This window comes from Sus scrofa, chromosome 14, assembly GCF_054392235.1.
Source record: "Sus scrofa isolate SSC_HxYL_T2T_F1_AM1 chromosome 14, Sscrofa_HxYL_maternal_Yorkshire_Landrace_v2.0, whole genome shotgun sequence".
Classification (NCBI taxonomy): Eukaryota; Metazoa; Chordata; class Mammalia; order Artiodactyla; family Suidae; genus Sus; species Sus scrofa.
In genome coordinates this window covers 146,587,063-146,612,692 of record NC_139396.1, presented here as the reverse complement: position 1 = coordinate 146,612,692, position 25,630 = coordinate 146,587,063, and the positions used below count along the sequence as shown (strand labels likewise).

At 50.1% G+C, this 25,630-nt stretch overlaps 2 protein-coding genes across 36 annotated transcripts in view; one reads left to right on the top strand and one right to left on the bottom strand.

Annotated features, from left to right (window-relative positions):
- The window catches only part of NRAP (nebulin related anchoring protein), an 89,893-nt gene extending 85,566 nt beyond the window's left edge, over nt 1-4,327 (top strand). For 28 of the 29 annotated variants that reach the window (XM_084993305.1, XM_084993295.1, XM_084993304.1 and 25 more), the window contains 4 exons: nt 581-688; nt 2,311-2,622; nt 3,382-3,507; nt 4,076-4,327. In XM_084993305.1, the coding sequence (XP_084849431.1) occupies nt 581-688; nt 2,311-2,622; nt 3,382-3,507; nt 4,076-4,180 (651 nt within the window). In that variant the 3' untranslated portion in view covers nt 4,181-4,327. 29 annotated transcript variants of the gene reach the window in all.
- HABP2 (hyaluronan binding protein 2) overlaps nt 7-25,630 on the bottom strand; it is a 38,987-nt gene continuing 13,363 nt past the window's right edge. Inside the window, exons 1-13 of one of the 7 annotated variants that reach the window (XM_084992999.1) lie at nt 19,138-19,243; nt 18,924-19,040; nt 18,692-18,799; nt 17,145-17,252; nt 15,851-15,967; nt 14,693-14,812; nt 14,024-14,195; nt 12,784-12,881; nt 10,904-11,144; nt 9,558-9,700; nt 8,211-8,345; nt 7,065-7,210; nt 3,569-4,915 (exon numbers count right to left, since the gene is read on the bottom strand). In XM_084992999.1, the coding sequence (XP_084849125.1) occupies nt 4,751-4,915; nt 7,065-7,210; nt 8,211-8,345; nt 9,558-9,700; nt 10,904-11,144; nt 12,784-12,881; nt 14,024-14,195; nt 14,693-14,812; nt 15,851-15,967; nt 17,145-17,252; nt 18,692-18,799; nt 18,924-19,023 (1,653 nt within the window). In that variant the 5' untranslated portion in view covers nt 19,024-19,040; nt 19,138-19,243 and the 3' untranslated portion in view covers nt 3,569-4,750. Of the gene's footprint in view, nt 752-3,562; nt 4,916-7,064; nt 7,211-8,210; nt 8,346-9,557; nt 9,701-10,903; nt 11,836-12,783; nt 12,882-14,023; nt 14,196-14,692; nt 14,813-15,850; nt 15,968-16,549; nt 17,253-18,691; nt 18,800-18,923; nt 19,041-19,137; nt 19,244-25,630 lie in introns of those variants that run through there. The other 6 variants (XM_084993000.1, XM_084992997.1, XM_021072029.2 and 3 more) reach the window with 6 other exon arrangements.

The following is a 25,630-nucleotide window of genomic DNA, read 5'->3' as shown; positions in this document are numbered from 1 at the left end:
GTGAGATGTGTGGGTCAGGAACTTGGTCAGGTTCGTGACAATCAATTTAATTCAGGTGAAGGCTCTCCCCTCAGTGCAGCACATAGGGTGCAACATGTGCTTCATAGGGACGCTGGGACACGGCATCAAAGGTCGCTGAGGGGCCCCCAGCAAGTCAGTGGGGCCAGTGAACCTGCGGATGCCAGGACTCAAGGGATAGAGGTTTCAGCATGTGGGAAGAAACAGGGCACTTGACTTTGGACTCCTGGCATCTAGAAGCTGCAGAGCTGAGGTGCTGAAAATGAAAGCAAAGACAGGAGGAAGGGGGCAGGAGAGCAGGGGAATGTGGCAAAGGAGCCAGAGCTAGACCCCAGGCTTCACAAGAGCAGGGCCTGATGCTCAGGCTGGGAGCTTAGAGCTGAAGCCCTTTACAGCCAGAGCCGGGAGGTCCTCAGGATGCACATGGGTCATGTGCCCTGCCATCCCCGCCCCAGCAAGACAGAGGGTGCAGGTTCAGGACCTATGCCCACTGAGAACCAGCAACATGCCAGACATGGGGCCCCTCACCCCCTGCTCATCACTTCTTTGTTTTCCCAACTAGAAAGTCTACAGAAACTCTTGGGAGCAGACCCGGGCTGGCGGCTATGACTTCAGGCTGGATGCCATCCCGTTCCAGACTGCCCGGGCATCCAGGGAGATTGCCAGCGACGTAAGACTTCACGTTCTCTCCCCACCTCCGTCACGGATGGGTTGTGCTCTGGTTTTCCCAGTCCTGTTGAAAGGCAAACCACCAGAAACCCAAACTGAGCAAATATTTTAAATGAAAGAAAAAGGTTGACCTTATTTTATAGCATCTTAGCCAGAAATTTGGAATTGGTGCAGATTGAGGTTCCACTCTCTCTCTTTTAAGAGAGGTACCCTTAAAATGTGGTCCATGTGGGGAGTTCCCGTCGTGGCTCAGTGGTTAATGAATCCGACTAGGAACCAGGAGGTTGCGGGTTCGATCCCTGGCCTTGCTCAGTGGGTTAAGGATCCAGCGTTGCTGTGAGCTGAGGTGTAGGCTGCAGACACGGCTCGGATCCCGCGTTGCTGTGGCTCTGGCGTAGGCCAGTGGCTGCAGCTCCGATTCAACCCCTAGCCTAGGAACCTCCATATGCCATGGGAGCAGCCCCAGAAATGGCAAAAAGACAAAAAAGTATATATATGTGTGTGTATATATATATATATATATATATATATATATATATATATATATATATATATGGTCCATGTGGACGCTACATGAAAGTCAATTAGCATGGGATTGCTGCATTGACCTTCAATAAAAGGGCCTTGTGGTGACAAGATAGAAGGAGATTGGTCCCCGCTTCAGATTGACTTGCATTCAAATCCTAGCTCAGTCACTTAGGAATTGGCTCTGTGGTCTTGGGCAAGTTGCTTAAATTCTCTGAACTCAAATGTCTCCGTCTGTGAAATCAAGATCTAATATTTGTCTCCTGGGATTGATGTAGGGATGTAACCAAAACGGTTTACTGTGTCATGCCCAGAGCAGGTGGCCAAAACATAGCAGCCGTCATTCTCAAAGAGGAAGCCATGATTCACTAGATATATGCTCATTCCTGAACGGCTCGTTACTGGTCCAAAGTGAGAGAAGTACAGAAGTCAAGATCAAGCACTGAGAACCATTTTTAGCATTTGGACATGATGACATCCAAGCGTGTGACCAGTGGATTCCTCTGGCTGAGCAGAGTGGGGGCCAGTTTGAATGTTATCAAATGCACCTCACGCTACTTCATGCTAATCATGGGCAGGAGGCCCATGGATTGGACTTTGACGGATTGGAAACTTAGAAAAGCAAAACAAAATAAATCCCATCCTTCACTATAGATGGTTTGAGGAGCGCTAGACTGGGTCCCTGAAAGCTAGAAAGAATCAAAGACTGAGGGGCTGCTGAAGAAATAGTTGCACTTCTCTTGCGGTTGGATCATTAATTATTACAGCAGCAATGATCCCAGCAGCCCCCACTCAGTGGGCTCGAGCCTGAGCCAGGCATGAAGCTCAGCCCCCATCTCAGTGCATCCTCTCAATATCCTGTGGAGTAGAAGTTCATTCTCCCACTTTGTCAAGTGGGGCAGCCAAGGCTCAGAGTCTCAATAACTGACCCAAGGCCACACAGCTAGAAGGCAACAGAGGGAGATACAGATCTCGGGTCAACTTGACTCTGAAGCTGTGCTCTTCACCCACTGTTGCACTTCCTGCTAAGCATCCTGAGGGCTGACCCTGGAGGGGTGGGGCGCACCCGTGACCCCTGTCTGTTCCTCTGACCTACAGTTCCGGTACAAAGAGGCTTTCCTGCGGGATCGAGGCCTGCAGGTTGGGTACCGAAGTGTCGACGATGACCCCAGGATGAAGCACTTCCTCAGCGTCGGCAAACTGCAGAGCGACAACGAGTACAAGAAGGACTTCGCCAAGAGTCGGTCCCAGTTCCACAGCGGCCCGGACCAGCCTGGCTTCCTCCAGGCCAAGAGGAGCCAGCAGCTGGCCAGCGATGTGAGCTACCGGCAGCCTCTGCCCCAGCCCACTTGCGACCCAGAGCAGCTGGGCCTGAAGCACGCACGGAAGGCCCACCAGCTGCAGAGCGATGTGAGCCTCCCCCCGACCCCTGCCCAGGCCTCACCTCTGTGCTTCTTCACAAGAGATGGCCCTGGTCCCCCGTCCCCAAGGCTGAGAGAGAGCCCAGGAGACCTAAGGTGATAGCATCAGAAGACATGACAAGAACCTCAGTGTCTTGAGTCCTTCTTGTGCCACGTGCTTTCTGAGCTCTATGCCCTGTAGCTCTCACAGCCATCCCATTACTGCCCCCACTTGACAGATGGGGAGCCTGAGGCTTAGGGAAGTGAATAACTTACTCCAGACCACATGGCAAATAAGTGGCAAGCCTGGGATCTGAGCCCCCTTTGGTTTGATGTCAGAGCCCAAGTTCTTGGTCACTGTGCCACACTGTTCCCAAGGGATCTGAGTAGTGGCCCAGCCCAGCCCAGCCCACCCACTTCCTCTGGGAGGCAGCTGAAGCCCAGAGTAGAGAAGCGACTTCTCTAAGGCCACAGAGCAAGTCCAAGTAGGGGCTCAGCCTTGAACCAGATCTCTGATCTGCCACCCCCACTACAGCCCTCACCATGTAGGTGGAAAGATACAGGAGACGGCAACAGGCTGGCCCAGCTTACAGCACACTGGATCCTCAGTGCCAAGGGAACTCCTGCCAACAAGAGTTGGCCCCCCCTTATCCTGGCTTCACTGACTACAGCCCGTTCTCCAGGGTGCCCTTTTAAGCCTCTCCACTCTGTATCTAAACCACCCCAAACCCTGCTGACCTATTCCTCTTGCTTCCCTCCATCCCCCAAGGTCAAGTACAAATCAGATTTGAACCTGACCCGAGGTATTGGCTGGACACCTCCTGGCTCCTACAAAGTGGAGATGGCTCGGCGGGCTGCAGAACTGGCCAACGCCAGGGGTCTCCGGGGGGCTTACGTGAGTAGCGGGTGCAAACCCACCCCAGCTGGCAAGGCCTTGGGGGAAGGCAAACTCATTGTTTCTTTTCAAACTTTATTTTTGGCCAAAGGTCAGCTGGCTCTAAAGATGTGTGAAAGGCAGCTCAGGCAAGGCGCCTAATTTCCTGGGCCTGAGATGACCAGGCGGATGACACCCGGGTTAAACTTCCTGCAGGGTTTTTCTGAAGTCGCAGCCATTAGTTCTTCGGAGACAGACATGCTGGGGTGACATCAATCCGGGCCGAGGCAGCCCAGGCTGTGCTGACCGCCTGCTCGTTACATTCGCGGAAGGGGTCAGGGACTTGCTGGCTACAGCAGTCTGGGTTTTGAACCGTACTTTGTTCAGAAGAAAGACACCACGTCTAAACGAGAGATGGGCTTGTCTTCTTTCTCTTTCTTGCCTTGAGGAGCCTTTTTCTTGGGGAGGGTGGAGGAGGGCAAAAGGAAGGGGAAGGTGAACAGGTGAACATCCATCGGAGACAGCTTGTCCTGTAGGAGCAGGGCCGGAGCTTCGTCTTAACTCAGGAGGGTGTGTTTGGTTTCTGCAGGGGGGGCCGGAGGCTGTGGAGACTGGTGATAATCAGAGGGGGGACGTGAACCCAGATGCCACCGAGATTCTGCACGTCAAAAGGAGGAGGGCCTTGCCATTGTGAGTGGGCAGCATCCACCCAGGATTCTTGGGAGTGAAGCTGGAGAGGAAATTTGCACGCCAGAGGCATGACTTCAGTTGGGGCAACTGTGAAAAGGGCTCAGCGGCCCTTCCCCCCCCAGCCCCCTTTATTAAAATAACATTTCGGAAAGCGGGTGGAGAAGTGTGTTTTGGTCCCTGTCGAATACCCACAAGTTGGATGCCGGCTCTGTTGCATGCGTGCTGAGTGTCTGGGATGAGGAATAAAGATGGAAAGGTGGCCGCCACCAACGCTGAGCCTCGGAAGTCTCGCATTTGCACATGTCCAAGGTGAAGGCAGTCTGTGAACACTGATTTTCTAGAAGGTACAGGTGTGCAAAGGGAAGCAAACATCCTATATTTCAGGTTGATTCATGTCTAGCTTTCCCAGCGGGAGCCTGAGGAAGTGGCGGACATGCTGGTCCCCTGCTGGCCACCAGTGGTCTCTGCTTAGAACGTAGTCACCCAGAGGCTCCACGGGGTGCCCGCCACTGCCCACGAGGCCTCACCTGATCTGAGTATTATCGAGGAGGGGCCGTGAGCTTCGGAAGACCCCCTAGAAGCTGGCCTCCCTTTCCATGGTGGCTCTGATCCAATTCAGGAATGTGGTCACTTGGGTGTACACCCCTGGCTTCTTCCCACACTCCAGGCCCCAGCTCACTATCCCATACACGTAGTAGGCATCATCCTTCTCACAGGTCAGGGGGCCTCCAGAGTCACCCTACGGGAACAAGACACAGGAGTCAGCTCTGCGAGCCAGCATGCATTATTCAGAGACACCTCCCACCTTCCGTGAGGGGGACCAGGGTGATGGGGTGAGGTCGCTGGCTCCTCTGAAGGGCGGTTACAAGGCTCTTCCTAGGCCCCAGGTGATACAGGGCTTGGAAGGGAGAGGAGCAAGGACCAACCTAGGTCCTGACTCAGTAAGGGCTTGGCAAAGAAGCCCCAGGGCTGGGGTCCAGCGCCAGGCTGGGCTCATACCTCCACTTCCTGACTGGTCATGACTCCTAGTGATGGAGTATTACTACTTTGAGTTCCCAGGGGCCCTCGACTTCTTGTTCTGGGAGGGATGGCGGGGGCGGGGGGGGGGGCCTGTTTGGATAGAGCCCTTCCAGGGCCCAGGGCACACACGGGGCAGGGAGGACGGGCTCAGAGGCAGCGTGACCTTGATGGTCAGCGTGATGCACAGGCTTGGATCTGCTGGGCTCCCAGGCTCCCCGCCTGCTGGCCAACAGGGCATCTGTTTCTCAACCTGTAGACAGTGGATGGCAACAGACCCCCTCCCCGCCCCCGCCCAAGGGCTCTCGTGAGGATGAATGTTTGTAAAGCATATAGAACAGTGCTTGGTGCATGTGAAGCCCCCAGGTAAAGTGATGAGGATGAGGATGGAGAGGAGGAGAGGAATAAGGATGGTACCTCCTCCGCCTCTCTCTCTCGCACATGCGCACACACACTGCTGCTTACTGATTAGATTTTTAAAGAATTGTCTCTTTCAATCTCAGCCACAACCTCATGATCTTATGGACACATTGTTTCCATTTTCTACATGAGACACCTGAGATTGGAGAAGTATTCAGGGGCAGTGGATCGAATGTTTGCCTGCCCCCCAATTCCTATGTTGAAGCCTAATCCTCACTGTGATGTTATTAGGAGGCGGGGCTTTGGGGAGGTGGTTGGGTCATGAGGGTGCAGACGTCATTATGGCATTAGCACCCTTCTAGAAGGGACTGTAGACTCTACCCACAGTGTGAGGAGGACACAGTGAGAGGTCGGGAGCCTGGAACCCAGAAGAGGGTCCTCCCCAGAACCTCCCAGAACCCAGGAACACACCAGTACCCTGATCTTGGGCTTCCAGCCCCCAGAACTGTGAGAAATAAATGTCTGTTGTTTAAGCCACCCGGTCTGTGCTCATTTGTTATAGCTTGAGCTTCCTAAGCCATTTTGGTGATTGATAAAGGCCACAAAGCAAAGGGCAGGACCAGGTTTCAAAGCCTGACTGTCTCTTATGAAAACCAGCAAGGAAAGCCCTTGAAATATCTAGGGAATTGAACCATCTGTTTTTTTATTCATCTTCCAGGGGCTTAAGCCAAATCACAGCCACCTGCCCATATCCCCCCCTTTGAGTAGGTGGGTACCTGTGGCCCCTTGGAAAGGGGCAGAGCATCAGAGTAGAGCCGCGAACCCTGGAGAGAATAACCATGATTTCCTATCCCTAAGTGGGTTCAAGACTGGCCGAACATTGTTGGGTCCCTTCATAGGGAGGGAGGAGCTGGGATTTGAATCCCTGCTGGATCCCCAAAGCGCTCTAGGTTGGCTGTGGCCAAAGAGGAGCCACTCAGCCAGGTAACTTCCTAGGGCTGATCTCTCTCTTATACTTACACACACACACTGAAATCCCAAGCTTCATCAATATTCTTATGAACCACCTAGCCTCTCAGCTTTCTCCTTCTAGCCTCTTGTCGTTGGGACTGTGCCCTGCTTCTGGGGACACTGCCCAACACTGAGGCCAGAAGCCCCATATTCACAATGAAGCCCAGGGGAGCAATTCCTGCTCTGCCACTCACCCCGCAGGTGCTCTAGGCCAAGGTGACTTCTCTAAGCACCTATCCAGGGGTGACAATGACATCTCCCTTCACCACACTGTTGTGAGACTTAAGTTAGACAATGCAGACAAAGTGAGCACTCTGGTTATTATGCTGAGTCATCCCCGGTTGATGTGGATTCAGATTTGCCAGAGGACAGATATGCTCACCTTCCCTTTGTGGCAGGTGGGCTTCTGAACCCGCCTCCCAGCCCAGGGCTCTAAGGGCCCTTCGTGCCCCATGTAAGGTCCTGCCTGCCTCTCCTAAGTGCCCTTTGGAGTCTCTGACCTGGCAGGAGTCTTGCCCAGGCTTCTGGAGGTTTCCGGCACAGATCATGTTGTCATCGAGCATGTGGTCATAGAGCCGGCGGGAGTTGCACACAGCATTGCTGATCAACTTGACTTTGGCATCCAGGAGCTGGCGGGACCCTTCTCCTGAGGGGCAGAGAAGAGAGGTGCCCACTGTAGGGACCAGGGTGGGAGCTGCGCCACCAGAAGCCAGCAGTGGTCACCAGCCTTGAGCTCAGCAAGGAAGGGTTTTTCCAGGAAATGGGCAGCGATGCCTCATCTTTCAGGGCTGGGGGCTCTTTGCTTTCAGCCCTCATGATGGCCCTACAGACCTTCAACGCCGTGCTTTTCACCTTGAAGGAGAATCATTTATTTCCTCCTCTGTCTCCCCAACTGAATGGTGAGATCAGATGAGCAGGGATAGTGTCTTAAGCCTATTTTTAATTTCCCATGCCTAGCAGACGGCTGGCACAGAGTCAGTTCTTTTTTCTTCTTTTTACAGCTGCACCTGCAGCCTATGGAAGTTCCTGGGCTAGGGGTCCCATCAGAGCTGCAGCTGCAGGCCTACGCCACAGCCATAGCAATGCAGGAACCAAGCTGCGTCTGCAACCTAAACCAAAATTCATGGCAACGGTGGATCCTTAACTCACTGAGCGAGGTCAGGGATCGAACTTGCATCCCCACAGATTATGTTGGGTTCTTAACCCACTGCGCCACAACAGGAACTCTACATAGTCAATTTTTAATGAAGCACCCTGGTGCATCATCTAGATCACCTGCTCCCCAAAGCAGATGCTTCCTGTCCTAAGAGCATCTCTTCTGCTCAGCCTGCTCTGGTCAGCACAGTGACGTGGAAAGGTTTAGGTGGACTCCAACAGAGTTAGCTACAATAAGGTTTTCTTGTATATACTTATTTATTTATTTGGCTGCACCCATGACATGCAGAAGTTCCCAGGCCAGGGATCAGACCCAAGCCACAGCAGTGACAATGCTGGATCCTCAACCCCAGGAGCCACCAGGGAACTCCAGATCCTAGGTTTTGAATACAACAGTACTCTCTAGTTGAGGAGGGCAGTTGAGTACGACCCTTTTTATCCTTGTGGACATAATTCACCCGTGTCTCAGGAGAATGCCAGGCCAGACTCACCTGTTTCGGTGACACCCCAGCCGGAGATGTAGCACTCAGTCCCAGAGGGAAAGGGACTGTCGGGCAAACATACAGTTTTCACGTATTTGGATTCCAGAGCGCAGTGACCGTCCACTGGCTTCAGCTTGAGCAGAGCTGGGTAGAGAAAGGAGAAATGGGCAATGATATCCTCTCTGTCAAAGAAGCATCAGCTTCAACATGATTGGAAGGTAGTCATAGCTAAGCCCCACCCCCATTACCTAAGCACTTCTTCCCTTACCATTTCATGCTTTTAAATTTCTCCTGGGGAGGAGTGACACTTATGGCTGAGATGAGAGTAATATCCAGAAATAGTATTTGAGTTAGAAATAATTTCTTTTCCTTTTTTTTTTTTTTTTTTTTGTCTTTTTAGGGCCATACCTGTGGCATATGGAGGTTCCCAGGCTAGGGATCAGATCAGAGCTGCAGCTGCTGGCCTACACCACAGCCACAGCAACACCAGGTCTGAGCCACATCTTCAACCTACACCACAGCTCATGGCAACACCAGATCCTTAACCCACCAAGCAAGGCCAAGGATCAAACCTGCAACCTCATGGTTCCTAGTCAGATTCATTAACCACTGAGCCACACGGGAACTCCCTCTTTTTCTTTTTTGGCTGCCCAGTGGCATATGGAGTTCCCAGGCCACATCTGTGACTTACATCAGAGCTCATGGCAATGCCGGATCCTTAACCTACTGAGCAAGGCGGGGGATCAAACCTATGTCCTCATGGATACTCCTTGGGTTCTTAATCTACTGAGCCACAATGGGAATTCCTAGAAATAATTTCTAATCCATTTAAAAAAAAAAAAAAAAACTTTAAGGGGAAGAAAGATATGGAGGCAGGAGAAAGAGTGATAGGTCTGTGAACGAAAAAATAGAGTCCAGAACGAAGCAGCTTAAGTGCCCTGTTGCCTACCAAGTGCCAAGTGTGCCTGGGGAACGCATGCCCATCGTGTCACTTAACCCATAGGAAGTGGAGGCTTATATATCTGTGTCCCCATTTGACAGAAGAGGGAACTGAGGCTTAGAGGGCTGAAGCCGGCGAGTGAGGGGGAGCAGCTGGGGTTCAGGGCTGAGCTCTCTCTGCAACACGAAGTCCTAGCATCTCTTCCCCTCAAGTTAAGAGCTTGTGCCTCTTTATCTATAGCACTAACACAGACCTTTAAGATCTAAAAAAGCCCTGGAACCAATGCCCGACCTTACAGGGCCTCTGAGGGGCCCCAAGGATCAGCGCGCCTTCTAGAACCAAACCTCAGCTTTCCATCAGTAGAGAAATCCACCCCGTCTAAGACCCATGGGGGATCCGCGATAGGAGAGACTTGCCAATGTCGTTGTAGGGAATATCATCTTTTTCCCTGTACCGGCTGTGCTTGAATATCTTCTCTACCCCAAAGCTCTGCTCGTGCAGTTCCGTCTTCTTCAGGTCCTGGTCCCCAAGCACTACTTTTAGATATTTGGCTTTTATGCTACAAGGAAAAGGGAGATGATCAGGAACTAGCCCTGGCACCCGAGAGATGGAAACTGCACCCTGGCTCTACTCCCGGGAAGCTCTGTGACCTTTGACAGATGACCCGACCTTCTCGTGCCTCAACATCCTCCTCTGTAATCCTGGTCTTGCTCATGGAACTCTACTCTGTGGTCCAAATAAGACAGTGTGAGGAGACTGCCTTATGCATGGAACTGTCTCCAAATGTAAGCTGTGACTTGTATCCCACGTTTCCTGGGAGACCTCATTCCCCTGGGATTTGCTAATGAGCAGCCAATTAACATCTTGAACAAGTATTTTTGGCAAATGCTAATGCTTATATGTTTGACCTTGCTTGAGGAACTCCTCCTAGAATCCCAGAAGAAATTGTTTCATAGCAGAGTGGACTGGAAGACCCTCAAGGCCACCACCATGGGACCAGCCCTGACCATGAACTTAGGGAACCTGGGGGAGGCAGGGATTCCTCCAGCTTCCCAGTAGGTGCGGGCTTCTCTGAGGCACATAACAGTCGACACCTGACCAGGGAGGTTCATTGGTGATGGCACCATGTTGTTGTTTTTCTCAGCTCAAGGCAGGGATGGAGAGGCTAAGGAAGCAGGTGGAATCCCTCTCCCTTGCCCACTCACTTTCCATAGGACTCCAGGCAAGGTACCAAGCCTTTCCCGGACCCAGGGTCCTCATTTATGAAATGAGAGTAACCATCAACTCTTTCCCAGTACAAATATTTACTGAGCACTTGTTCCATATAAAGACCCGTGCTTGGCATTAGGGATGCTGCAATTAGTAAAAGATAAAGATCCCTGTCTTCCCTGTGGGGGTCTTTCAGTAGAGAGTTTTGAGGATTGAATGTCATAATACACGTGATGCACCTGGGAAGCATCCTTCGCCTGGGCGCTCTTTTCCATCCGGGTTTGGGTTTGTTTTGGTGGCGGCACCCACAGCATGTGCAAGTTCCTGGGCCGGGGATTAAACCCGTACCGCAGCAGGGACAACACTGGATCCCTAACCTGCTGAGCCACCAGGGAACTCTCTCCATCTGGTTTTAAGGAGACACCCTTGGCTTTGGGAGCTAGATCAGAGCCTCATCCCGCCAGCAGTCGCCAAGATGCCACTCAGATGGGAGAGGGAGAACACCCCCAGGAGACTCAAGCCACCCTGGCCTCTGCTTGCCGCAGGCACCTACTCGGTGCAATGGGCAGCGGTCAGCACCCAGCAGGGGTGGATCAGCGCCCCCCCACAGAAGTGGCCCTGGGGCATGGAGACGGTCAGATGCAAGGAGGTCTGTAGGGACGCCTGCCACGGGTGCTTGCCCGCCGTGCTCTTAAAGCCTCCGTAGATCCTCTTGAACTTCCTTTCTGCTGTCTCTGTCCTCCCACACGAGTCAAACCCGGGAAGCTCGGTCACAGGTTCTATGGGGCTTCCCTCTGAAGGGGAAACAGAGGAAAAACACATCACGCGTCTCACTCTCCTTCCAGGTCCTCAGAAGGACCTTGTTAGGACTACGACTCTGCACCCAGCAGCTCAGCTGGTGTCCAGAGTCAGGAGACTGATCGGGTGCATGCAGCGCGGGCACGTAGTGGGTGCGTAATTAACACTTGCCGAATCCATTGATCAATACAGAGCAAGTCTATGGAATTAATTGTAACGTTGCTTTTTCCTTCTTATTTTGATAGGTGCACACACATAGAAAAACATGCATCACTTATAGGTGGAATCAAAAAAATACAACACACTAGTGAAGAGAACAAGAAAGCGGCAGACTTACAGAGAACAAACTAGTTGGTTACCAGTAGGAAGAGGGGAGGGGCAATACTGGGGTAGGGGATTAAGAGGTTTGGACGATTAGGTAAAAAATAAGCTGCAAAGATATATTGTACGGCATGGGGAATTTAGCTAATATTTTATAGTAACTATCTATGAAGTACAACCTTTAAAAAGTTTGAATCCCTGTACTGTACACCTGTAACTTATAGTAGTACAGCAACCATACCTCAATAAAAACATGCTTATAAATATATAAATTCATCTCTGGGTATGTTAAATATTTGTCAATGAACACATATATTTTGGAGGCTTTTTTCAGGGCCGCACCTGAGGCATATGGAAGTTCCCAGGCTAGGGGTCGAATCAGAGCTGAGGCGGCCACCTACCCCACAGCCACAGCAATGCCAGATCTGAGCCGCATCTGCAACCTACACCACAGCTCATGGCAATGCTGGATTCTTAACCCACTGAGCGAAGCCAGGGATTGAACCCACAACCTTGTGGATCTTAGTCGGGTTCATTAATCGCTGACCCACAAAGGAAGCTCCCTTTTGGAGGCTTTTTTTGATGTATAGGGGAAGATACCCAGATGAAGTAGGGCAGGGGAAACAAGACATTTGCACAGATAACTGTCATACAAAGAGAGAGCCTTAAGTGTTGTGTGGGTGCTGCCCAATCCATTCCATGGCGTTTGTAAGGAGGAAGAGGTAACACTTCACTTAGTAGGTCATGGAAAACTTCCGAAGTGGTTACTTGGGTGAATCCTCAAAGAACGGTTGGATATGGACAAGAGCAGGTATGGGATAGAGCATTACAGACAGAGGTGACCATAAGAGCAAAGGCACAGAAATGAAATTGTCCAGGGAAGTAATTCCATTGGCCAGGGAGGAAGTGTGCATTGCGTCAGATGTGGATAGAGAGGTGGCGCAAGGCAGCCTGGCACAAAGACTGGGAGGCTGGAATTCAGCCCACGTTACATCCTCAGGGGCTATGGAGGCCCAGCCAATGTTTGATCACCCCTGTACATGAAGGCCTGGCACAATGCCTGGCACCCCAAAGCAATGGAGCAATATTTGCTGAGGCTGGGGGTCAGGAAGCCTGAGTTTACCAAGGTATCCAGGTCTGCTCGACATCCTGAGAGGGAAGCAGTGGACAGGGGAGTTGGGTTGCCATGGGGATGGCAAATGGAAAGCAGGTGTGGTGGGAAGACAGGGCTGGGGGTGGGGGTGCCAGGAACATCTGGGGAAGCTTTGTGCCAGCCTCCCCATTTCTAAGGTCTCCAGACAGCCACGGTCTTACCTGGGGCTGAGCAGGCAGGGACGTCACAGTACTCCCATTTCACCTTGGCACTGCTCACTTTAATGAAACACCAGGGCTTTCTGTCTCCATCTGGGTTTCTTTAAAAAAGTAAGTAAGCCTTGGTCAAGGCTTGGTGAACTCACTGGACTTCATTAGAGGACTTTTGGGTAAGAGCGTATCAAGCTCCTGCTTCCTCCTGGGACCACATTCCATTCCATCCCTCCTCCAACAGCCTAGCAATCTTTGGCACATAAGGGTGGTTGGTCATAGTTTTGGGGCCAAACCTTAACTTCCAGAGGAGAATCCCAAGGACCACAAAGCAGTGCACAAGCTTTGTGCCAGGTCCATGGAGCCTATTAAATTGTGGGAAAATAAGTGAGATCCCTGGTAAAGATCCTTCTTGGTCAGGAGAGTGAAACAACCACAGAAACATGGTGAGGGGAGGGGTCCTCTGTCCAGACCATCAAATTCCATGCATGGCAGTTCTCTGAGAAAGGCTGCTGGGGGTCAGCCTGAAGACAGCTCCATGGAGGGAACAGCCCAAGGTACATGAAAGGAGAAGGCAACCTGTGTTTTGTGCAAAGGACATCCTCTTGCTTGCGGGAACCTGTTTATTTATTTATTTTTTTAATGATTTTTATTTTTTCCATTATAGTTGGCCTACAGTGTTCTGTCAATTTTCTACTATACAGCAAAGTGACCCAGTCACACATACATACACACATTCTTTTTCTCACATTATCCTCCATCAAACTCTATCATAAGTGGCTCGAGAGGGAACCAGTTTAAAGCCATTTCTCCCCTGATGTTATATGGGACTATGTGATGATGTCTGACCAGTGAAACAGGTGCACAGAAATGATATATCACTTTTAAGTGGAGGTAATAAAAAACCTCATGCTCCATTTTCCAATCTCTACTTGCCCTTCCTGGATATTTGAGTAACTTTGTAAAGCTAACATGCCCCCCCAATCATCCCCACCCCCCCAACTTAAATGACACATGTTGCATTAGTAAGAAATAAACATTGAGGTTTTCAAACCACTGGGATCTGTGAGTTGTTTGTTACAGCAGCATAGCTTAACCTATTCTTTCTTCCTAGAAAGAAAGCTGATCCATTGCAGTGTTTTGTTCTGAAATTACTAATCTGACCCAGGAAAACTAGGAGCAGGGGGAGGGGACAAATAAACCTTTATAGTGACAAGTGGCCAAGACTGAGCACAAAGAAGGTAAGTTTTACCTGCAGAAGTTGTGCTCCCCAATCCCATGGGCCTCAGCATCCTCCATAAACATGTTGTAATTCTCCTGCAAGAGGAGGTGGGAGTTCCAGTAAAGGCACGTGTGCTGGTTGACAGTTTTACTCACTTCCCCTCGGTAAGAGTAGCCGTCACCAACATAGCAGTCATCAGAACCTCGGAGAGAGCAGGTGGGAAGGTAAGAACCAAGACCAGTTGGCGTGCCACACCCAGAAAGGACTTGGTAGGCGTACCTCATGGTGAGAGACTTGGGCCTGAATATTGGTCACCTGAGAGTTCACCATCAGTCCCCAGACACAAGGCGGTCGGGATGTTCCACATCCAACTCAGTGTAAAAATGTGGACTATGGTGGTTGTGTGGGTGGAAGCTGAGTTCTTTCATTTGGGCTCAAACAAGAACCTGGGGCGGGCGGGTTGAGGCCCAAGGATGCCTAGGTGTGTCTGATTTACCTGGGCTACTCCCCCCCCCATTACTTCCTCTCCATGGAGTCAGACGCACCCTACGCCCTTAGGTTGGAAGGAAGAGACAATAGCAGAACTTGGGAATCTTGATTCGAATCCTGTTCTGGCAATAAAACCCCAACAGAGAAAGGATTCCAGCAGCCTCGCAGGTGGCCCAGAGTTTCTGACGAAGTGGTGGTAGAGACTTGTACCTATTTCACAGAATCTCCCCTTAAACTGGTCAGGACAGGTGCAGGTGAACTTGGATCTTCTCCTGTGCCGGGAGCAGGTGCCACCATTTTGGCAGGGGTTTGGCCTGCACACAGGAACCACTGTGAACACAGGAAGTGGGGCCGGGAAGGCTCTTCAGAAGGAGTGGCAGCTCCTTCTGAGATGACGAGGAGATACTGATGGCACTTTTCTGGCGTCCATCCTTTCACAGAAGATGGGTCCCCAAAGGGGCAAGAGAGACCCACTGACACACGAGCAAACATACACACAAACTTTAAAAACACAAACAGGCATGGATGAAACAATATGCTGGAGGCCAGACAAAAACGGGTAAATAAGTAGGCGGATCCCTCCAAAAGGAATAACAAGACATGTAGACTGAGCAGGCATTTGGGAGCCAGCCTGAGCTATGTTGCACCTTAGCTCTGCTCCTTGATTGCTGTGTGACCATGAACAAGGTGGTTAACCTCTCTGAACTACAGGTTCTTCATCTGTAAAACTCTTTCTTGTAGTTTTTGAGATTGTAAATCTCCTGAGACAATGCCTGACTTAGAGTGGTGACTAAATATAGATAGATTCTCCTATATGACCCATTCTAGGAATAGGCCAGGCCTTATTTCCTAGAGGAAGTGAGTTTCAAGAAGGTTTTTTTTTTTTTTTTTTTTTTTTTTAATGGGAAGGGACACAGACCAGTCAATTCCCACTGGACTTTCTAAGGATAATGAATCTTAACGAGTCCTGGTTAGGGAGTTCCCATTGTGGCTCCAGGGGTAATGAACCCGACTAGCATCCATGAGGACGAAAGTTCAATCCCTGGCCTTGCTCAGTGGATTAAGAATCCAGCATTGCTGTAAGCTATGGTGTAGACTGCAGACGCAGCTCAGATCCCGCACTGCTGAGGCTGTGGCGTAGGCCAGCAGCCTCAGCTCTGATTCGACCCCTAGCCTGGGAACTTCCATATGCCATGGGTGCAGCCCTAAAAAGACAAAAAAAAAAAAAAAAAAAGTCCTCGTTAAAAGGGCAGTTTTGGATGCCGCTAGACGCTGGATGTATCCGCATTTCCACACAGTCAGATACTGACATCTAGGCACAAGCCAGGGTAGAGAGAGCCTCGCACAGAACAGGCTTCCCACACATACCTGTGGAGCAGTCTGGACCCCTGTAAGGGTGTTTACAGGCACAGCGGTAGTAAGGAGGACTCTGAGTGATGAGACACTCTCCCCGGCCACATGGTTTGTTCTTGCACTTGTTTTGTACTGCAGGAGATCAACAGAGAAGTAGGGCCAAGCTACAGGATGTTATTAGGGTCACATTTTACTTAGAGATACCTGTACAGGACAATGTTTGGGAGGGGGACAGGGAGAGGGTTATGGTGACTGATAGTGCATGTGTCCTTGTCCACGTGCTTTCCCCACCACCTACCCCCAGTCAAGGGTTTTCTTTCATCCTTGATCACGGATGATTGCTGCTCTGCTCCTTCCAGCGCTTAAACTCTTTCTTATTCTAGCTTTATAAACACCTGGGTCATTTTTACACCTTCCACAAATAGAGCTCTAATTTGAGTTTCTCCCTTTTATGGTTTTGTCATTCTTTCAAGAAGTCGAGGGATAAACCCAGATACCATGTTTGTGCCTGCTCTCCCCAACCATCCTGCAACATTTACGGAAAGCCTTGCAGGATTGAAAACGGTAGGCATAATTGAAGAGGGCACAGAGAAAAGAAGTTAACCATAAAGCCCTCGCGGCCTCCCCCACCCAGGTTAGGTGGTTGCTGGATGGAACAGAAGCCAGGTTCTCTCTAGGGGTGCAATTAGCCCATAAGAATTCTGTTCCCAATACGTTCGTGCAAAGCCTCGTGTTGTGCCCACCAGAGGTCACTAAAGGCAGACACAGCTTTTATCAGCGTCTCCATGAGCGAGGATGGAAAGGAGCGAGAGCATTGCGCCCGGAGTCAGGCACGAGGTCTCTAATTTCTGCTCTTCTCCTAACGAGCTGGGTGACCGTGAGCAAGCCCCCTGCACGCTCTGGGCTCCCTTTCTCTAAGAGGGTTGGGCTTTTTGCATCCTGAGGGGCTTCCTGCTCTCCTCTTCGAAAATAGCACTGCTCTGTCGAAGTGCCTCGAAGCACCAAACAACAACAATAACAAGTCTGAGTGTGGAATACATCTTGGTCAGGGTCCAGCTCTTCTCTCCTCCTGCCCTCAATGTTCTCGTCTGTGGAATGGATCCACCAGTCCCATCTAACACGTGGGGGTGAGGATTCAATGAGAGGCTGCCCGTGACCCCGCTGAGGAATCCATTATGCCTAATATAATATGCGTGGTTATCAGCCTGTCCATGGGATTCCGCATCCTTCTTTAACCCCCTAGAACTGGAGGAGGAACTGCCTCTGGTTCGACGTGGAGGGAAGCCGAACCCAGTGAAAGGACACTCACCCTTCTGACACCTGTTTCCAGAGTAAGGGGCCGGACAGCTGCACGTGAAGGTGTCCCCGCTGACGAGGCAGTCACCACCATGGGCACAGGGGTTGGACAGGCACGGATCTGAAACACGTGGGCAGAAGTCATCGTTTGCAGCAACGAACAACAGGCCAGCATCCCCCACCTGCTGCCTGAATTTCCATCCCCTGCCCCAAACCAGAGAGGAACCGCAGAGCCAGGGATCGGGGAAAGGGGGAAACACCCATTGCCCTTAAAGAGCAAGGAACACTGCTGTCCCTCAACCAGAGAGAGGATGCAGGCCAGCGAGGGGACAGGCGGGAAGGAGCCGTGACTGTCTCCCTCGGCCTGGCTGTGGATCGGGCCTTTCTCACCGCGTTAACTCCCCTTTCCCATCAACAGTGTCTCTCTCCTCCCAGTCTCGCTGGGAGCGCCACGGGGTCTGTCTCTGATGCTGAAGGCATTTCACAAGCCTGAAGACCTCCCCTACTCCCAGTGCCTAGGGGTGGAGGTCAGGAGTGGGGAACGAAAACCCACCCCTAATGAAACACAAGCTTTCTGAACCTCAGGAAAGAAGACCAAAGGCAAGAGGGGACAGAAGAATTGACGGCGAGGAGGAAATGACCCAGTGGCCTTCATCTTTCTTCAACTACTTGTTCAGTTAGATTTTTGTCATATTTCATCTGTGCCTTTGGCTTTTCATGGTTGTCTGAATGGATCTTCCCTTGGGGAATTCTTTATCCTTCTGTTCACACGCATTGTTCTTTGGTTCAGGAACTAGGATCCCTGGGCCTGGCTCTTGTTTTGATGGTCCCTTCTGATGTTCCCCTGATGCCCCGTATCTTGGCCCTGCCTTCCAGGCCATTTCGCAGTTACACGGCTTTTATTCCAGCTGCTAAGTGCTTTCCGTTCCTTCTCCTGGCTTAGTCACATGGCTTTACTTCGGCCCAGCTTCTCATTTTCCTTTCTAGCCCATTGCTTGGGTTAAAAAGCCATAAAAACAAAAGCAAATGTGGCAAGCACACTTGTGAGTACACACACACACACACACACACACACACACACACACACATGCAACCTAACAACCATGCAAAGCTTCTGAAGGGTGAAAGAAGAAAGACCTATCTGGCACAGGTGAAAGGGAAGTCCCAATGCCAAATTTGTGAATGCTGTCACCTGATGCCTAAGACTAACCCAGGCTCTTCTGCCTAATCAGGACCTACCTGTAATGAAAGCTCTGGGGATGATTTTGAACATGATTTTGACCTACTCTGTCGGGAGACCTGGAGGATGATGCACTGGCTTGCTGGGTGACCTTGGCTAAGTCACCTCCTCCCTTGGCCTCACCTGCTCCATCTATCATTTGAGGCTGGGTGAAATGGTCTCTAAGAACCTCCCCAGTTTTCATTGTACATGATTCTCACTGGGAAAAAAAAGCCAGTCTAAATAATATTTTCATGCCTATTTTATGATGTTGGTCAGAGAGGAGAGGAGCAAGAGCCCCATGCCTCCCAGGAGGGCCCCCAAACAGCTTTGGTACCTACCGTCTTCTGTGTAGTACCAGTCAGGATTCTCGTGGTGGGCAGGAGCACTGCTGTTCTCCTCCTGGTTGTAATTCTCATAACTGTACTCATAGTTTTCAGGAGTCCAATCTACAGACACAGAAACAGGACAGAGGACATCCTAATTATCAGACCTAAAGAAGTTATCATTTGATTTTACCAAAAAACCCCCTTTTTCCCCCGAAAGATTTCTTGGTCCTAAAGAAGGACTCACGTGTCTTTCCAGCTTCTGACACTGATGAGGCAGCTAGAAGTAAGGCATCGTGTTTTCTTTTGAGGGGCTTGGTATGGCCACAGCAAGCCAGCATTGGCATTGGGCAGGGCCAAAAGCCTGATTGGAAATGAGGATAAGAAGTCAGGTTCAGGCTTTCCACTAACCATGACCTTGGACAAGCCAATTTTATTCTCCGTGCCTCTGTTTTTCTCACCTATAAACACTGGGAAGATGGCCAGGGCCTAGCAAGTCTGCAAGGTTCTGTAGGAGACCTTCCTGGGGTCAGATCCAGTGGCACCTGAGCGCCTGGTTGGGTGGTTCTGTAAGTGAAATTGCTCAGTGGGACTTTGTCAGTCACCTTAGCGTCAAGTCAAAGAAGTTTGTCACTTTCAGCTGCAGGATCAAACTTCTCCCACATTTTATCTATAGAGTCATCAGAACAGCTAATATTTACTGTTAATAGAGAAGTGAATTATTTCTCTATTAGGAATAGAGATTAATTAATAATGTCTCTATAAGGTATCAGACTCTGTACTAAGCATTTTACATGAACCATCCCATTTCATTCTCATAAAAATCTAGGAAGGATTTGTTATCTCTACCTTAAGTTTAGAAACCTGAGGCTCAAAGAAGTTAAAGTAACTTTTGCAAAGCCACATAGTTAATAAATGGCAGCATGTGAGCCAAGGCAGTTTATCTCCATTTAACCCCTGAACTGCACTATCTCAGTTGCTTCAGCAGGCCTCTTACACTGCCTCAGATAATTCACACTCACCCTTGGGAAAGGGGTCCAACCATTCCCACTGCATATCCAGCCTGTTAATTAAGAATCACCCAAGGACAACCTTGAGAAGGTCCTTGGATCTTGGCCCCTGAAAGGGAGGGCAGGGCATGGCATTGCCCGTGGCTGTAAACCTCACACTAGGCCAGTCCATTGGGAAGCGCAGGTGTGTGTAAGGCTGAACACAAGCTCTTTGTTGTCTGGGGCCTTGGAAGATGTTGGAGGCTCTATGGCTCATGGAGAGACATTTGGGTTTGAAGAAAGTTGGGTGGATTTGGCCTCTCCAGCTGGCAGGAATATGGCAAGTCAGGGAGTTGAAGCTGTAAGGGAGCTGTCCAGAGACGCATATGATAATGAGGCAGGAGCAAATGCAGATTAGCCGACTTGAAAAGGCACTCCCACCGAGCCAGCGGATGGCTCCGGGGACGGCACTCTACCTAAGCCTGATTATCCACCACATTATCTTACTCGTCTCTCAGTCATTCCCTTCTACTCTTTATCTCTTCGGCTTTTGAAAAATCGACTTTTACACAATGGCTGTTTTATATTTCCCATTAAAATGGAACTATCTTTGTATTTCCTTTTTGAATACGCCAACTCTGGTCCCTTGCCCAAGTTTCACCTCATTTATCACAGTGTCAAGTCAAGACTCCCTTTGCTTCTTCATTATTTCTCCCGAGCTGCTTTCCACCCCGCCTGCTATGAAAATGCTCCCAGAGGAAGCCACCTTTCCAGGCTTGATGATCTAGGTTGAAGATAAGGCCATTGTCTTCTTGGAGCAAATAACGTTTCTTTCCATCTAGTCTGATAACGCAGTAAAAGAGAGGGAGAAAGTGAGAAAAAGAAATGTTTTTCTGAGCTTGGCACAAAAGATTTAGAGCTGACATCTGGAAGAGACAATGGGTTTGGTAATGAGATAACTGACCCATTTCTTTCTTTCTTCTTTGGGAAATTTATTTTTGTTTTTCCAACAGATGTTTATAGATAGGTGCTTCCAAATTGCTCCAATAATTTCTCCTGTCTCTCCCACAAGTTGAGGGTCAGGCTACCTAATCTTGGTTAGGCCATTGAGCATCATTTCCTTGGCAGACCTTTGGGAATGAAGGAAGATGTCTACATGTCAATGAGATGGTTTGACTTTCCAAGGGATCGGGGGATGGATGAAATATCTGTCTGAGGGTTTTGACTTAAATCTAGCCCTGTTTACAAGGTCTGCTCACCTCTCACTGAAGCAAAGTCTATAACCCATAGCAAGGCAGGAAGTTCCTGCTGTTCTCCAAGGCCCCAGGCCCTTGGCTGAGATGAACAGAAGCAGCAGAGGCTCTGTGGCCCCGGACGGCTAGAAGCCATCCAGCTGGAAGACTGTGCACATGAAGGCGCCGTGATCATTTATGTTTGGGGTGGTCTGCAATATGGTTTTATTTGTTTTGTTTTCTTTTTATGGCAACACCTATAGCATGTGGAAGTTCCCAGCTTCTGGGTCGAGTTGGAGCTACAGCTGCCAGCCACCCCCACAGCCACAGCAACATTGGATCTGAGTCGCATCTGCATATGTGACCTATACCTTGGTTTGTGGCAAAACCACTGAGCAGGGCCAGAGATCAAACCTACATCCTCATCCGACTATATTGGTTTCTTAACCCACTGAGCCAAAATGGGAACTCCTGCAACATGTTTTAAAAATGCTTTTTCGGAGTTTCCATCGTGGCACAGTGGTTGATGAATCCGACTGGGACCCGTGAGGTTGCGGGTTCGATCCCTGGCCTTGCTCGGTGGGTTAAGGATCCGGCGTTGCCATGAGCTGTGGTGTGGGTTGCAGATGTGGCTCGGATCCCATGTTGCTGTGGCTCTGGCGTAGGCCAGTGGCTAGAGCTCCGATTGAACCCCTGGCCTGGGAACTTCCATGTGCCGTGGGAGTGGCCCTAGAAAAGGCAAAAAGACAAAAAAAAAAAAAAAAGATTTTAGGGAGTTCCAGTCGTGGCACAGTGGTTAATGAATCCGACTAGGAACCATGAGGTTGCAGGTTCAATCCCTGGCCTTGCTCAGTGGCTTAAGGATCCAGCATTGCCATGAGCTGTGGTGTAGGTCGCAGATGCAGCTCAGATCCCGTGTTGCTGTGGCTGTGGTATAGGCCGGCAGCAACAGCTCTGATTAGACCCCCTAGCCAAGGAACCTCCATATGCCGTGGGTGAGGGCCTAAAAGGACCAAAAAAATGTTTTTTAGGAGAATCACCTGGGAGGGTTTCCCTACCTCCAACTTTAAAGCTTATTTTGTCTTTCCTGTTCTGTGGGCACTTAATCCCACTGTCTGTGTAAGAAATGTGTAACGTGCACCCATAATGGGCCGGGTATGATGCCAGGCACAGGAAGGCGTTAGGAACAGTAGAGAATTATATCAAAAAGTGGAGGAAGTGGCCTCCGGTCAAAGGCGCCTCCAGTCAAGTGTAGGTGGCGGGGGGAAGCCAGCCGAGGAAGGAGATGAAAGGGTAGTGACGTGGCCAAGTCTAGGCCTGGTCGCCTCAAGTTCCACCCCAGTGCTCTGATGCATTATAAGCCAATATTAAAAAATGGGGGGCAGGGGCTGAGTCTTCACCGTTGCTCATGGCCACACCTCCTGCAATGTGCCTTTAAAGCTCCTCCCACCGAAAGATGGAATCAGTTTCCCCAGCCCTTGGGTTTGGTCTGGCCTTGGGACCAGCTTTGCCAATAGCTCGTGGTGGAAGGACTGAGTGCCAACTACAACGCTGGGTCTCAAGAAGTCTCTTTCTCTCTCCTGGACCCCTGTGCCCGCCTGCGAACAAGTCTGGGCTCTTCTGAGGAGGATAAGAGAATGTGTGAGGCAGCAGTGGGCCCCCTGGTCCCAGCCGAGGCCTCAAATATGTAAGAAGACTCACAACGAGGCCCAGTCAAGTTCAGTGGAGCCTGGTCCAGGCCGGAAGAACCGCCCAGCTGAACCCAATCTAAACGACCAACCCAAAGAATTAAGATCGAAATACCTGGCTCATGGTTTAAACCAGTAAGTTTGGGGTGGGGTACAGTTGATCCTTGAACAATATGGGTTTGAACTGCACTGGTCCAATAATACAGAGACTTTTTCCAATAAATACATACATGTGTGTACTATAAATGTATTTTCTCTTCCCTATGGCTTTGTTTTCACTTCTCTCTCTCTCTCTCTCTTTTTAACCTGTAGCACATGGAGGTTCTTAGGCTAGGGGTTGAATCGGAGCTGCAGCTGCCAACCAATACCACAGCCTTGGCAACGTGGGATCTGAGCCGCATCTGCGACCTACACCATAGCTCGCGGCAACACCGGATCCTTAACCCACTGAGCGAGGCCAGGGATTGAACCTGCCTCCTCATGGATACTAGTCAGATTTGCTGTCGCTGAACAATGACAGGAGTTCCCCCCTATGGTTTTCTTAAGAAACAGTTTCTTTTTCTCTAGATTACTTGTAAAAATATAGCCTATAATACATTTAATATACAAAATAGGCATTAATCGGGTATTTAGTTATCAGTAAGGCTTCTGGTCATCAGTAGGCTATTAGCAATTAAGTTTTGGGGAAGTCAAATTTATATGTAGATGTTTGACTGCATGTGGGGGGGCAGCACCCCTAACCCTCAAATTGTTACAGGATCAACTTTATCATGTAGTAATAACAAGTGGACACACACAGCTTGATTAATATTGAGTTGCTGGTGTGACAGACTTTAGCTACTACAACTTCTCAACGGCCCAGGTGGGTGCAGAATTTTAGCTTTCACGGCTGGATCTCAGAGGGCCTTTCTCTCTTGCGTTTCCCATTTAACTTAGACTACTTGGTGTGTTTCCTTCAACTAAATAGCTGGTTTCTTTGTCCTTTTTTCTTTTTCCGGCTGCACCCACAGGATTTGGACGTTCCCAGGCTAAGGGTCAAACTGGAACGGCAGCTGCAGGCCGGCAGCACCGCCACAGCAACCCTGGATCTGAGCCACAACTGCAACCTACACCGCAGATGGAGTGAGGCCAGGGAGGGAACCCACACCCTCACGGAGACTAGTTGGGTTCTTAATCTGCTGAGCCACCGTGGGAACGCCAGTGGCTGGTTTCTTAAGAATTAGGGCTGTGTCCATTCGTCTTTCTACACCCCTGATTCCAACATAGAACTCTTTTGCAATAAATGTATGTGTTTGACAGATCAGGCTTTTCCCTCTGCGGCCAAGCCTTTCTTCCTGCTGTGTTGGTCAGTGCTCAGTGGGCATCTGACTGTGCCAGCAAAGATGGCGTCTGCCCGGAGCAGAGGATACGGGGAATTGAGGAGAGCCACAAAATGAGATTTGGGTCATAGGTATTTGGTGAAGAAAATGCCTGATGAGCTCAATAGGAATGGAGAACTGTGTCCAAGGTCTTCCTGGGGAGAGAGAGGTGGCGAGCAGCCTGACATGAAATTTGACTCCATTGGCTGATCGGAGAAAAGCACTCCAGGTTCAAATACAGATTATTTGAGGCTTTCTCTAGGCTATAGAAAAGGAGAAAGCTTTGGGGGAAGAATGGGGCAGCTGTCAGAAGCATTTCATATCAGGTATAAAGAGAAATCCTTGTGGATTTGTCTAATTATCAGAGTCTGTTTTTAGACTTTATCGGGAAGAATGCATAAAGTATCCTGACTTGAACTAAAATAATCCTAATAATAGGTTATTATGTACTGAGTATTTTTGATGTATTGGTGACTATCCCAAATAAAGTGGTTGCATAGAATCTTCTTTAACCTTAAAGGGGAAAAAAAAAAAAAAAACAAACCCTATGGCCTAGGTATCATTATTCCTATTTTACAGAAAAGGAAAAACCAAGGCAGAAGGAGATGGCACCCGAACCCAGGTCTACCTAACTCCAAGTCCGATTTACTTTTTCACAAGTCCTGGAGCCCTTGCGGGTTTGTGTTTCATGGGTTTTAGCTTCCAGGAAGTAAGATGCATTGGGAAAATCTCTTTTTGCACATGCTTCAGGTCCTTCAACCAGGATTATCATGGTCCATACACAGGATCTCTTGGAAAAACTCAAGGGTTCCTATGATGGGGGCTTTGCAGCTGCTCCGGTTAAAGAGCTTGCCAGATGTGTGGAACGGAATAAAAATCCCTGGAATGCCATCCCTGTTGGCACCATCCATCACTGTGGCACAGACAGTTCCTCCGGGGGCCTCCCCCAAACCCCAGCCCTGTCGGCCTGCATTTGACGCTTCCAATCCTGCTGACAGGGCAAGCCCAGCAGAGACCCTCGCTGGCAGGCAGCAGGACAGCTGATGGATGGGCTCAGCCTGTGTTGCTGGGCAGAGTCAAGCCAGCTTTGAAGAGGCATTTCTGCAGCCCTGTTGGCTGTCGCCTCACCTGCTTAGGGGAGGCGGGCAGAGTCTGTGTTGTTTGATGGTCACCTTCGCTGCCACCCATGGGGGACAGTGGCTTGGGCCCCTTCTGCTCCAGCCAGGCCCTCAGCATGCACCGTCTCCAACAAGACCAACTCAAGAGACAGCTTGCCCACGGGCAGGAGCGCAGAGCTCCCTGGCCTCACCATTGTCTAAAGAGGGCCAGGAATCTGACAAACTCCATCAAAGCACAACCCCGGGTTGAAATTAAATCAGACGCCAATAAAGGTATTTTTAGAACATAACCTGCTCTTTGCAGAAAGGCCCAGCCACTGCCTCTCACCCCATGCCACAGCCAGAGGCTGACAGAACACCTCAAGATGGACTGGGGAGCCCTGGTCCCCTGCTCCAAGGCCCCCCTCACCAACTCACCAAACAACAGAAACTATTGGCAGAGTTCTTACACAGCCCAGAACCTCAGGATGTGAAATCCCACACTTTTCACCCCCTCCTAAGTTGTTTTGCAGCCTCTGCTTAAACACCACCAGTGATGGAGAACTCACTATCTTCCAAGAGCCCAAAAG